Source organism: Anser cygnoides, chromosome 22 (assembly GCF_040182565.1).
Source record: "Anser cygnoides isolate HZ-2024a breed goose chromosome 22, Taihu_goose_T2T_genome, whole genome shotgun sequence".
Lineage (NCBI taxonomy): Eukaryota > Metazoa > Chordata > Aves > Anseriformes > Anatidae > Anser > Anser cygnoides.
This window is the reverse complement of record NC_089894.1, coordinates 7658034-7669867: the sequence shown is the minus strand read 5'-3', so window position 1 is coordinate 7669867 and position 11834 is coordinate 7658034. Positions and strand designations below refer to the sequence as shown.

Below are 11834 nucleotides of genomic sequence, written 5' to 3'. Positions count from 1 at the left end.
TGCGCGAGCTCTCGGCTCCCGTAAGGTGGGAACCCGCGAGCACGGGCAGCCCCTTCCCCGCTGCCACAAGCACGACTTGCGGAGCACGGGGGAGCTTCCACCCGCCCCCGGAGCTCTGCGAAGTCGCAGAGGGAGGTTTCTGGGCGCCGAGGCACCTCAACAACCGCCGGAGCAGCCCTGCCAGCAGCCAAACCAGCTCGACAGGGCAGGCGGAGGAGCGCTTTGCTCCCAGCGCTTGGGTGTTGCTGCTGTGGAAGCGGCAGGCGGTGTTGCAACCCGCCCCAACGCACCCAGCGTGGGTGCGCACCCAGGAGGAAGCGCCTCGGCCCTGCTCCTGCCACCACGGGGGCTGCTGCCCCCCCCCCAGGGACCCCATCAGCATCGTTCCCCGGCTTAGATCTGCCAGGGTGACCGGCGCCGCCGCGGTCCTGCGGGCACCTCGACAAGCGGAGGGGCTTGGCCTTGGCGTCGCATCCGCACGTTGCGTTAGGGCTGCCGCTGCCTGCTGCTCGCCCCCAGCACGTGCTGGGCGGCGGGGGGAGCACCGGCTGCTGGCTCGGGCCACGCGGCAGGATTGGGAACGCCGCCCCAACGCCGCTCCTTCCAAGCAAGCGGTGCCTCGGCTTCTGCATCCCCATCTGCGGCGAGGGAGGGTGCCCCCCCGCCCACCTTCCGGGGCTGGGAGCCCCTGCACGCCCCCCTCCCCAGCAGAGATCGCCTCCTGCGCTGGTTGTTTGCAACTCGGTGACCTTTCGCGCTTAATTTCAGCCGTCAAAACGGGCTTTTAAAAGCAGAAATCGTTTCTGCTTTAAACAGAACCGTTTCTCCGCCTCGAGGCTGAGATGTGCCGTTTAACCCCTGGGTCGCACGACCCCAATCCCGGACCTTGCAGCGCTGCGATGGGTTCAGGCCCTGGTTATTTTGATCCCCGTCCCGTAGGAGCGCCGCTCGGTAACCAGCAGGGTGCCAGCAGGGAGAGGGGAACCCGTTTTGGAGAGCAGCACATTTTTTTTCAGATTTTTTTTTTTTTTCCCCTTGCGCTGAGACCTGGCACAGCTCACACGCGCCTCCCCGCAACGACCCCGCCGCCTTCCTTCTGCTGCGGCACCCGTGCGGGGAGCCCCTCGCCCCCACCCCAGCACCCTGGGGTGGGGGGGGGCGTCGGGGCTGAGCCCCCCCTCCCCTCCCGGCAGCCTCCCTCGCCCAACAACTGCTGGGGAGGCGGCGTGGGAGCTGCCGCCCGCGCTGCTGCCTGCACCCAGCTCTCCGTCCGCCTCCACACCGCGGCGAGCGGAGCCGGGGGGTGCTGGGTGCCCCCCACACGTCCACCCCGGGCCCTTGGGTGCTGCCGGGGGCTCTGCGGGGCTGGGGGCTGCGGGAGGCCCGGGGCTGTGGGGTCACAGCATCGAGGCTTTGGGGGGGGGGCTCGTGAAAGTGGGGGGGACCTGGGTTCCCCAAAAACATCACCCCAAAGCTGCTCCCTGTGGCTCCCCCACCCCCAGCCCTCGCTGCTGGCTCTTAGGGGGGGAAGCCGCCCGCTTTGGGGTCTTTCCCCTTCCCCCCCCCGTGCCGCCAGCCCCCCCGGCAGCGCCGCAGCTGGGAAGTGGGTTAGCGCTGGCACGGGGAGGGTTTTTTTTATTTTTTTTTTTTCCCTGCGTGTAATTTTCCCAATTTTCCCTCCCACGCGCCCGGGCTGCGCTGAGCAGAGCCCGGAGCCTTCGCGCCCCCCCCCCCCCAACCCCCCCCCCCCCCCCCCCGTCCCCGCTCGGCTGCCGGGCAGGGGGGAGAGGAAGGCAAATGGAGAGGGAGGGGAGCGCCTGCTCCAGATCCCGGCTCTCGCTAGGAGAAATAACAGCAAATTAATTAAGCTAATAACCCGCCCTGCGCCAGCGCTGCCCCCGTCCCCGCCGAGCCGGGGGGGGGGGGGGGCGAGGAGCGGGGCCGGGCGCGGATCTGGGGCGCGTTCCCCGGGGTCCCCCCCCCCCCCCCGCGGCCCCCCCTCCTGCCCCCGTGCCTCAGTTTCCCCTCTTCGTGCTGCGGGGAGCTGCTGCCCCCCCCCCCCCACACACACACTCTGGGGGGGGGGCAGAGAGCACGGGGGGGGTCCCCAGCACCGGGGGGGGGTGGGGGGGGGGGACGCGGGGGCGCAGTGCCCACGGACACGCGTGGGTGCGGGCGCGCATCCCGCAGCCCCCCCGCGCCGCGGCCGGGAGTTGCCAAGCAACTGCGGGATGGAGGCGAAACGGGAACAAAGCCGCAGCCGGGCCCCCCCCCGGGTGTGTGTGTCCCCCCCCCCGGGCTGTGTGTGACCCCCCCCGGGCTTTGTGTCCCCCCCCCCCCCGGGCTATGTCCCCCCCCCCCCCCGGGCTGCGTGTGTCCCCCCTCCCAGGTCTGTGTGTCCCCCCCCCTATGGGCTGTGTCCCCCCCCCAGGTCTGTGTATCGTCCCCCCCCGGGCTGTGTGTCCCCCCCCGGGCTATGTGTCCCCCCCCAGGTCTGTGTGACCCCCCCCAGGTCTGTGTATCGTCCCCCCCCCAGGTCTGTGTGTCCCCCCCCCGGGCTGTGTCCCCCCCCAGGTCTGTGTATCGTCCCCCCCCAGGTCTGTGTGTCCCCCCCCCCCGGGCTGTGTCCCCCCCCAGGTCTGTGTATCGTCCCCCCCCAGGTCTGTGTGTCCCCCCCCGGGCTTTGTGTCCCCCCCCCCCCCCCCCGGCTGTGTGTCCCCCCCCAGGTCTGTGTGACCCCCCCCAGGTCTGTGTGTCCCCCCCCCCCCCCCCCCGGGCTGTGTCCCCCCCCCGGCAGCGGGGCGCTCCCCAGCCGGCCCTGCCCGCCGCCTGCCCCGGCTTGTCGGCCCGGCGCCGGGGGGGGGGGGGCAGCGCCGCGACCCGCCCGGCCCTGCCCTGCCCTCGGGGTGGGGGGGGGAGAGCCCTGGGTGAGGGGGGGGGGGGGGGCGCGGGGAGCCCCGCATCCCTCCCCCGCGGAGTGGGCGTGGGGGGGGGGGAGGGTCCCGCATCCCCCCCGCGGGTTTTTCCCACGGGGGGGGGGGGGGGGCGTGGGCGGTGCGCTGAGCCCGTGCTGCGGGTTTTGGGGGGGGGGGGGGCGCGGGGGCGGCTCGGCGGAGCTGGATTTGGGGTGGGGGGGGGCGGCGTAAAGGGGGGGGCGCGTAAAGGGGGGGGGGCTGCCACCGACTCCCCACGCGTGACCGCGTCCCGTGGAGGCGGAGGTGGGGGGGGGGGGCTGAGCCCCGGTGGGGGGGGGGGGGGGGAACGACGGTAGGACCGGAGGGAGGGGGGCGGGCAGGGGGCGGCGGCGGGGCCGGGCCGGGGCGGGGCGGGGGCTGGCGGCGGCGGCTCGGCGGGGCCGCGGCGGGGCGCAGCGCGCGGCAGGCGCGGGGCAGGCGGAGCGCGGCGCCGGGGCCCGAGCCCCGAACGGAGCCCCCCCTCCCCCCCCGCCCCCCTCCCCTTCCCTCCCCCCCCCCCTCCCATTCTCACCACCCATGGGTCCCTGAGCCCCCCCCGGCCATGAAGCCGCTGGAGAAGTTGCTGAAGAAGCCGGGCTCGCACCTGCCCGCCCGCCCCCCCGGGGCTGCCCCCCCGGCCCCGCTCCCGGTGCCCCGGCGGCGGAGCCTCTCTCGCCCCCTCTCCTCCCCCGAGGAGCCGGGGGGGCCTCGGCCGGCCGAGGGGGGGTGGTTGGAGCTGCGGCCCCCCCCCGCCACCCCCCCGCCCCCGAGGCTCCGCCGCGCTCCCCTTCGGCTCTTTCCCCCTCCGAGCTTTCCCCGGGGGGGGACCGCGACCGGGAGCCGCTGCCGAGCCCGGAGCCGCCGCTGCCGCCCCCCCCCGCCGCCGCCCGCTGCTGCTGCTGCTGCCCCCCCGCCCCCCCCGCGCCCCCCGAGCGCCTCCTGACCGCGCTCCTCGAGCGGCTGCCGGCGGGGGGGGCGCACGGCCGGGGCTGCGGAGCAGGTACCGGGGGGGGGGGGATTTTTTTTGGGGGGGGAGGGGGGATGCGGGACCCCGGGGGGTGCGGGGATTGGGGTGCGGGGGTGGGGGGGGGGCTGCGGGGGGGAGGGGGGGGCGCGGGGGATGCTGCGGGTGGAGGGGGGGTGGCACCGTGCAGAAGCGCCGGGGGGGGGGGGGGGGGCTGCAAAAATTGGGGGGGGTCAAGGTCAGGATGAGGCCTTGCGGGAGCGGGGCCGGGCGGGGGGGTGCGGGGTGCCGGGGGGGGGTGTCCCCGAGCACCCTGCGGGGGTCGGGGGCTGTGCGTGGCGCCCTGCGGGGGGGGCGGGGGGGGGGGGGGGGGGGCACCGACTGCGGTGGTGCGGAGCCGCCGGCAGCCTCCCGGTTAATGGTTAACGTTGTGCCGGTGCTAAAATTAACCCCGGGGGGGGGGGGGGGGGGGGGCTGCGGAGGGGGTGCCCCTCACCCCCCCCCCCTTATTTTTATCCCCCCCCTTCCCACCGGCCGCTGCGGTTCCCCGAGGTGCCGGGGGGGATTTGGGTGGGTGGGAGCCAGGTGGGCTGCGAGCGCGCCCCCCCCCCTGCAGCCCCCCCTGCTCCGGCCACCCTCTTCTGGGGGCAGCCGGGGTGGGGTGGGGGGGGAAGGTGGGAGCCCCCCCCCAAAAGCCGTGGCTGGGCTCCAGGGAAGGTGCCGGGGGCCGGGGTGGGGCTCACCGAAACGAGGGAGCCCTTGGGGTGGGAGCGAGCCGGGACTGGCAGCGCTGGCTCTGCCTGCACCAACACGCTGCCAGGCCCGGCCCTGCGGTGTGCGGGGAGCGCGGGGGGGCCCCCGGTGTGTGGGCAGCGTGGGGGGGCCCCCCCCGAGCCGGCGGGCATCCGGGGCTCCCAGCAGCGGGCGGGGGAACGCCGTCCCTTCACCTGCTTTAGCGCGAGGCTGGGGTCTGCGGAGGGATGGGGAAACTGAGGCAGGGTTGGAGGGGGTGGGACGGGCGGCTGGGGGTGTCCGGGACCCCCCCCCTCTGCCGCTGGCTGCTCTGCATGTCCCACAGGGTCCCGGCACTGATCCGCGTAGGAAGGGCACCCGGGGGTCTGGGCTTGTGGAGGAGCTGCAGCCCCTTGGGGCGGGGGGGTTTGGGCATCTTCTGCCCCCATATAGAGCCTGGGGGGTGGCTGCACGTGGGGCTGGGGGGGCCGGGGGCTGTGCACCTGCCCGGGCCCCCCCACGCTGCCGCTGCCCACCCCAGGCCCCGCTGCGGTTGCAGGATGCTGGATGTGGGATCCCGGTCTCGGCACGGTTTTGTGGCCAGGTTAACGAGCGGGGGGCTGGTGGGGGCAGCCCGGGGGGGGGTGGGGGGGTCACCGGGGACCCGCTCCCACCCTAGGCCAAGGGTTGGCGCAGGGACGCCCACGTGGGGCAGGGCGAGGAAGCGGCGCCGTGTCCAAAGGTCAAGGCAGCGGCAGGGCGCAGGCGCGGACGGGGCCACCGGGCACCGCGCCGGCTGCGTCCCCTCCGTGCCCCGGCACCGGCGGCCCTTGGGCGCACCGCGACGGCTGGGGCTCGGCTGGGCCGTGCCAAAACGCCCTCCCCGGGGCCACCCGTGGCAGCCCGGAGAGCTCCGTGGTGGCGTCCCCGGCACCGTCACCTTGTCCCTTGGTAGCAGCGGCTGTGCCGCCTGCCGCTCGCCCCCTGCCTCAGTTTCCCCACTGCTCGGCCCTCCTGGAGCCGTGTCCCCGTGTGCCCGCAGCGGGGCGTCGCGCGGCTCGGGGCCTGCCCGGCGCCTCTGCCCCCGCTCCTCCTGGAGCCGCCGTCCCCGCGGGGCTGGGAGCGGGGCCCTGACTCAGCGCGGGGGCTCGGCGGCGGCTCGGGAATCGGCCTCGCTCCCCTCGCCGGGTGGAGGTTTTGGTGTGGGGGGGGGTGCCCCCGCCCCTGACCCCCTCCCCGTTTCCCCCAGACTCGCTGCTGGACGACATCGTGCTCACGCACTCGCTCTTCCTGCCCACCGAGCGCTTCCTGCAGCAGCTGCACCAGCAATATCCTTGGGGGGGGGCCTGGGGGGGGCACGAGGGGGGCAAAGGGTGCGATGAGAGTGGGCGCGAGGGTGCCACGAGGGGGGCACGAGGGTGCGGTGACGAGGGCCAGATGCTGGGCACGGGAAGGGCACGGTGGTGACACGGGGGTGACGGTGAAGGTGCAACCGGGGGGACACCGGGGTGGGCACGAGGACACCGGGGTGGGTGCTGGGGTTGGCACCAGGGTGCCACGAGGGTGCCACACGGGTGTGCGGGGCGGGGGGGGGGGGGCGTGAGGTTGCAACGAGCTGGAGGGCGTGAGGAGGGAGCTGGGGGGAATGAGAGTGGGTGCCAGGGTGCCGCGAGGGGTGCGTGGGGGCGGGTCGGGGTCCCCGCTGCTCCCCCCGCCCCGCTGCCTCCTTGACGGTGCCACCTTCGTGCTGGCGGGCGGCAGCCCCCCGGCGTGCTGGGAGGAGGGCGCGGGGCTGCGGCGCAAGCGCGCGGTGCTGGCCGTGCTGCTGCACTTCCTCGAGACCTACAAGGGGCTGCTGCAGGAGGAGGAGAGCGCGGGGAAGGTGATCAAGGTGGGTGCTCCCCCCCCCTGCCCAACACCTTCCCCCCCCCCGCGTGGCCCCGCCGCCCCCTGAGCCCCCCTGGGCCCCCCAGGAGCTGTACCTGCTCATCATGAAGGACACGGCCCTGTACCACGAGCTGGAGGACGACATCCTCAAGCTGCACCAGCTCGTGGAGACGGTGGAGCTGAAGTGAGTGGGGGCCCTTGTGGGGTCCCCGTGGGGCGCTTGGGGTCTTTGTGGGGTCCTCATGGGGTGCTTGGGGCCCTTGTGGGGTCCTCGTGGGGTGCTTGGGGTCATTGTGGGGTGCTTGGGGTCCCCATGGGGCACTGGGGGTCCCTGTGGGGTGTGTTGGGTGTTTGTGGGGTCCCCATGGGGCACTGGGGGTCCCCATGGGGTGCTTATGGGGTCCCCATGGGGTGCTTGGGGTCCCCATGGGGCACTGGGGGTCCGTGTGGGGTGCTTGGGGTCCTTGTGGGGTGCTTGGGGTCCCCATGGGGCACTGGGGGTCCGTGTGGGGTGCTTATGGGGTCTCCAGGGGGTGCTTGGGGTCCCCCTGGGGTACCGGGGGTCCCCGTGGGGGCGCACGAGGTTGTGTTCCTCGGGGTCACCTGGGGTCTGGGGGCCATGAGCTCAAAGAGCAAGGACCCGGTGGGGGGGGGGGGGGGGCTGTGTCCGTGGCACCCTCGGGTGCTGAGGCCGCCGCGGTGCCGCAGGGTGGCCGACGAGACGCCCCCCCCGAGCAAGCAGGTGAAGCCGCTGTTCCGCCACTTCCGCCGCATCGACTCCTGCCTGCAGACCCGGGTGGCTTTCCGCGGCTCCGACGAGAGTGAGTCGGGGGGGGGGGACAACGGGGTGGGGGGGGTGGGGGGGGCGAGGGGTCCCGTGCGGCTCTGACGACCCCCCCACCCCCCCCATCCGTCCTCCGCAGTCTTCTGCCGCGTCTACATGCCCGACCACTCGTACGTCACCATCCGCAGCCGCCTCTCGGCCTCGGTGCAGGACATCCTGGCCTCGGTGACGGAGAAGCTGCAGTACTCGGAGGAGCAGAGCGCCCGCGAGGACGCCCTCGTCCTCGTCACCGTGGCCTCGTCCGGAGGTGGCCACGGGCTCGGGGGGGGGTCGGGAGGGGGGGGGTGTAGGGTGCAGGGCAGGTCGGTGCTGACCCCCCCCTCGCTGTCCGGGCAGAGAAAGCGGTGCTGCAGCCCAGCGAGGAGTGCGTCTTCACCACGCTGGGCATCAACAGCCACCTCTTCGCCTGCACCAAGGACGCCCTCGACTCGCTGGTGAGCACCCCGGGGGGGGGGAGCCTTCGCGGAGGACCCCGCGGCACGGCCTCCCCCCGCTCCAGCCTCCTCCCGGTGCCTCCCCCCGCCCCGGCCCCGACCCCCCCCCCCCCCTTCCCTTGCACTGCCTCGCAGGTGCCGCTGCCCGAGGAGATCCCGGTGGTCCCCGGGGACACGGAGATCCACCGCGTGGAGCCCGAGGACATCGCCAACCACCTCACCGCCTTCCACTGGGAGCTCTTCCGCTGCATCCACGAGGTGGGCGGCCAAGGGGGGGGGGACCCCAAAATACCCTATGGTGGGGGGGGGTCCTTAACCGTGTGTGACCTTACGCCGGCAGCTGGAATTCGTGGATTACGTCTTCCACGGGGAGCGCGGGCGGCGGGAGACGGCCAACCTGGAGCTGCTGCTGCAGCGCTGCAGCGAGGTGCAGCACTGGGTGGGCACCGAGCTGCTGCTCTGCGAGTCGCTGGGCAAGCGCGCCCACCTGCTCAAAAAGCTCATCAAGATCGCGGCCATGTGAGCGCCGGGGTTTTATTTGGGTCCGGGGGGGGGGTGTCGGGGGGGACCCCGCCGGGTCTCAACCCGCCGCCCCCCAGATGCAAGCAGAACCAGGACATGCTGTCCTTCTACGCCGTCGTCATCGGGCTCAACAACGCGGCCATCAGCCGCCTGCGCCTCACCTGGGAGGTGAGGGGCTTTGGGGGGGGGGGGGGAGGGGGCTGGGACCCCCCTCCCTCGGGGCTGGGACCCCTCCGTCGGCACCCGGACCCCCCTCGGGGTGCTCACGCTCCCCCCCCGGGGTTTTTGTCTTGCAGAAGCTGCCGGGGAAATTCAAAAATCTGTTTCGGAAATTTGAGAACCTGACGGTGAGGGAGGGGGAGGCCGGGCATGGGGGGGGGGGTTGGGGAACCCCGGGGGTGCCTGGGGGCTCTTGTGGGGTTTTTGGGGAGCCTGTGGGTGCGTGGGGGCTCCGTGGGGTCTTTGGGGTGCTCGTGGGTGCCCAGGAGCAGTGTGGGGTCCCTGGGGAGCCCTTGGGTGCCCGGGAGCTCCATGGGGTCCCTGGGGAGCCCTTGGGTGCCTGGGGGCTCTGTGGCATTTTTGGGGAGCCTTTGGGTGCTTGGGAGCTCCATGAGGTCTTTGGGGAGCCCGGGGGTGCCTCGGGGCTACGTGGGGTCCCGGGGGAGCCCTTGGGTGCCCGGGAGATCCGTGGGGTCTCTGGGGAGTCTTTGGGTGCTTGGGAGCTCCCTGGGGTCTCTGGGGAGCCCTTGGGTGCCCAGGAGCTCTGTGGGGTTTTTGGGTGCCCGTGGGTGCCCGGGAGCTCTGTGGGGTCCCTGGGGAGCCCTTGGGTGCCTGGGGGCTCTGTGGGGTTTTTGGGGAGCCTTTGGGTGCTTGGGCGTTCCATGGGGTCTTTGGGGAGCCCGGGGGTGCCTGGGGGCTAGGTGGGGTCCCGGGGGAGCCCTTGGGTGCCCAGGAGCTCCGTGGGGGTCCCTGGGGAGCCCATGGGTGCCTGGGGGCTCTGTGGGGTCTTTGGGCAGCCCATGGGTGGCTAGAGGGCCTTTGGGAAGTCTGTGGGTGCCCAGGAGCTCTGTGGGGTTTTTGGGTGCCCATGGGTGTCCGGGAGCTTCGTTGGGGTCTTTGGGGAGCCCATGGGTGGCTAGAGGGCCTTTGGGGTCTCTGGGGAGCCCGTGGGTGCCCAGGAGCTCTGTGGGGTCTTTGGGGAGCCTGTGGAGTCTCTGGGGGTCTCTGTGGGGTCTTTGGGGTGCTCGTGGGTGCCCGGGAGCTCCATGGAGGACAAGGGGGGGGGGTCTGGGCATAGCGCTGCCACCCGTGGGGAGCCCCCCGTCCACCCCCCCCCCCCAATTACCCCCCCAGGACCCCTGCAGGAACCACAAGACCTACCGGGAGGTGCTGGCCAAGATGAAGCCCCCCCTCATCCCCTTCGTTCCGCTCATCCTCAAAGGTCTGGGGTTGGGGGGGGGGGGACACAGACTTTTTGGGGGTGTGAGGGGGGGCGGTTGGGGTCCTGCGGGGTCCCCTCACCTCCCTGTGTACCCCCCCATCCCCCCCCCAGACCTGACCTTCCTGCACGAAGGCAGCAAGACCCTCCTGGACGGGCTGGTCAACGTGGAGAAGCTGGTGGGTGTCCTGGGGGGGGGGGCACAGCCAGGGGACCCCCGGGGGGGGGGGGGGGGACAGCGAAGGTGGGGGGGGGCCCTTAGTGATGGGACCGATCCCTGTAGGGTGATCTGGGGGGTGAGGGGGGGGCTGTGGGGTGCGGGGTGCTCGGTAGCTTCCCCATAGGGGGAGATGGGGGGGGGGAGAAGGGTTCCTTGGGGGGGGGGGAAGGGGGGGACCCCCGGTTCCTGGGAGGGGAAAGGGGGGGGGGTGCAGGGTTCCTGGGGGGGGAAATGGGGGGGGAAGGGGGGGTGTCACCAGTTCCTGGGGGGGGAACAGGGGGGTCCCTAGGGTTCCTGGGGGGGGAAATGGAGGGGGAAGGGGGGGGGGGATGTCACCGGTTCCTGGGGGGGGAAATGGGGGTGGTCCCCGGGGTTCTGGGGGAGGGGAAAGGGGGGGGTCCCTGGGGTTCTGGGGGAGGGGAAAGGGGGGGGTCCCTGGGATTCCTGGGGGGGGGAGGTCCCGGGTTCCTTGGGGGGGGAAATGGGGGGGTTCCCTGGGTCCAGGTGCTGACGGGGGGGGGTGCTCTGTGCCCCAGCACTGCATCGCTGAGAAAGTGAGGACCATCCGCAAGTACCGGAGCCGCCCCCTCTGTGAGTAGGGGGGGGGGGTTCCCAGTGCCCCCCCCCCTCCCCATCCCCACGCCCCTTGGACCCCTCCCCAAATCCTCACTGCGGGGGGGGGGGGGGGGGTCACAGAACAGGGCTGGGACCACGGGATGGGGCCCGGGCCCCTCCGTGGCCCTGCCTCCCCTCCCCTGGGCTCCAACCCCAGGCCTGGGAGGGGGGGGGGTCCCCACAACCCCGTGCCCCCCCCCCCAGCCCCTGAGCCCCCCCCCTCGCCCCCCCCATTTGCAGGCCTGGAGCTGGAGGCGTCCCCCAGCCAGCTGCAGACCAAGGCCTACGTGCGGCAGCTGCAGGTGATCGACAACCAGAACCTCCTCTTCGAGCTCTCCTACAAGCTGGAGCCCGGCGCCCAGTGAGCCGGGGGGGGGGGGGTCCTAAGGGGGGGGGCCGGGGGGGTCCGGCCCCCCAGCACTGACGCACTTTGGCCGGGGGGGGGGCAGGGGTTTGGGGTCTCCCCCCACATCCCCCCCCCCCCCCTCCCGTGTTTCACCCCCATAGGGTTGGGGTGTGGGGTGGGTCCCGGCCCCGGGATTTGGGGTGGGGGGGGCGGTGGGGGGGGGTCCTGGCCCCCGGTTTGGGATGGGGGGGGGTGATGGGGGGGGGTCCCGGCCCCCTGCCCCCACCCCCTCCACGGGGAGCCCCCCCCCCTATTTTTGTATGTGTTCCCCACCCCCCCCCCGCAGCCCTGCTTCTGCCCATGCCTGGGGCGCCGCGCCCCCAGAATGTATATATTTTGTACCAAAAATGCCGTCTTTAATTGTAAATCTATTTTTTAGAAAAAGGAGGAAAAAAAAAAAAAGAACAAAAAAATAATAATAAGGAAGCCCCACCGCCGAGCCTGAGGCCCAATAAATGGCTGTCCCCGTGCCCGTGTCCTGCCTCTGGGGGGGCTGCTGGGGGGTGGGGGGTGTGACGTCATGGTGGGAGTGACGTCATGCTGGGAGTGATGTCAGAGGCGTGCTGTTGACGTCACGGCGGGCCGCTACCGTCTGCGGGGCCTCGACCTTCTCAGGGTGGCCGCGGGCTGACGCGGTGACCTTCCCAACATGGCGGCTGCAAACAGCGAGCCACGTGACTTCCCAACATGGCGGCTACAGAGGAAGTAGCCTGACCTTACCAACATGGCTGCCAGAAAATAAAACCGCCTGAGCTTTACACAGGGAGCGGCGGCCCCCGAGCTTGGCCGCGGCATCCCCGGGCCCCGAACGGCATCTC

General features: G+C 72.8%; 1 protein-coding gene across 1 annotated transcript; it reads left to right on the top strand.

Annotated features, from left to right (window-relative positions):
* The first annotated feature begins 3477 nt into the window (after positions 1–3477).
* RAPGEFL1 (Rap guanine nucleotide exchange factor like 1) lies at positions 3478–11051 on the top strand. The gene is given in 16 exon segments (XM_066981426.1): positions 3478–3717; positions 3720–3954; positions 5900–5978; positions 6391–6541; positions 6624–6721; positions 7246–7358; positions 7461–7628; positions 7718–7815; positions 7951–8073; positions 8156–8334; positions 8415–8505; positions 8634–8684; positions 9691–9778; positions 9890–9954; positions 10532–10586; positions 10851–11051. Coding segments are annotated over 16 exon segments (1920 nt in total). The 5' UTR covers positions 3478–3516; the 3' UTR covers positions 10976–11051.
* The last annotated feature ends 783 nt before the right edge of the window (positions 11052–11834 follow it).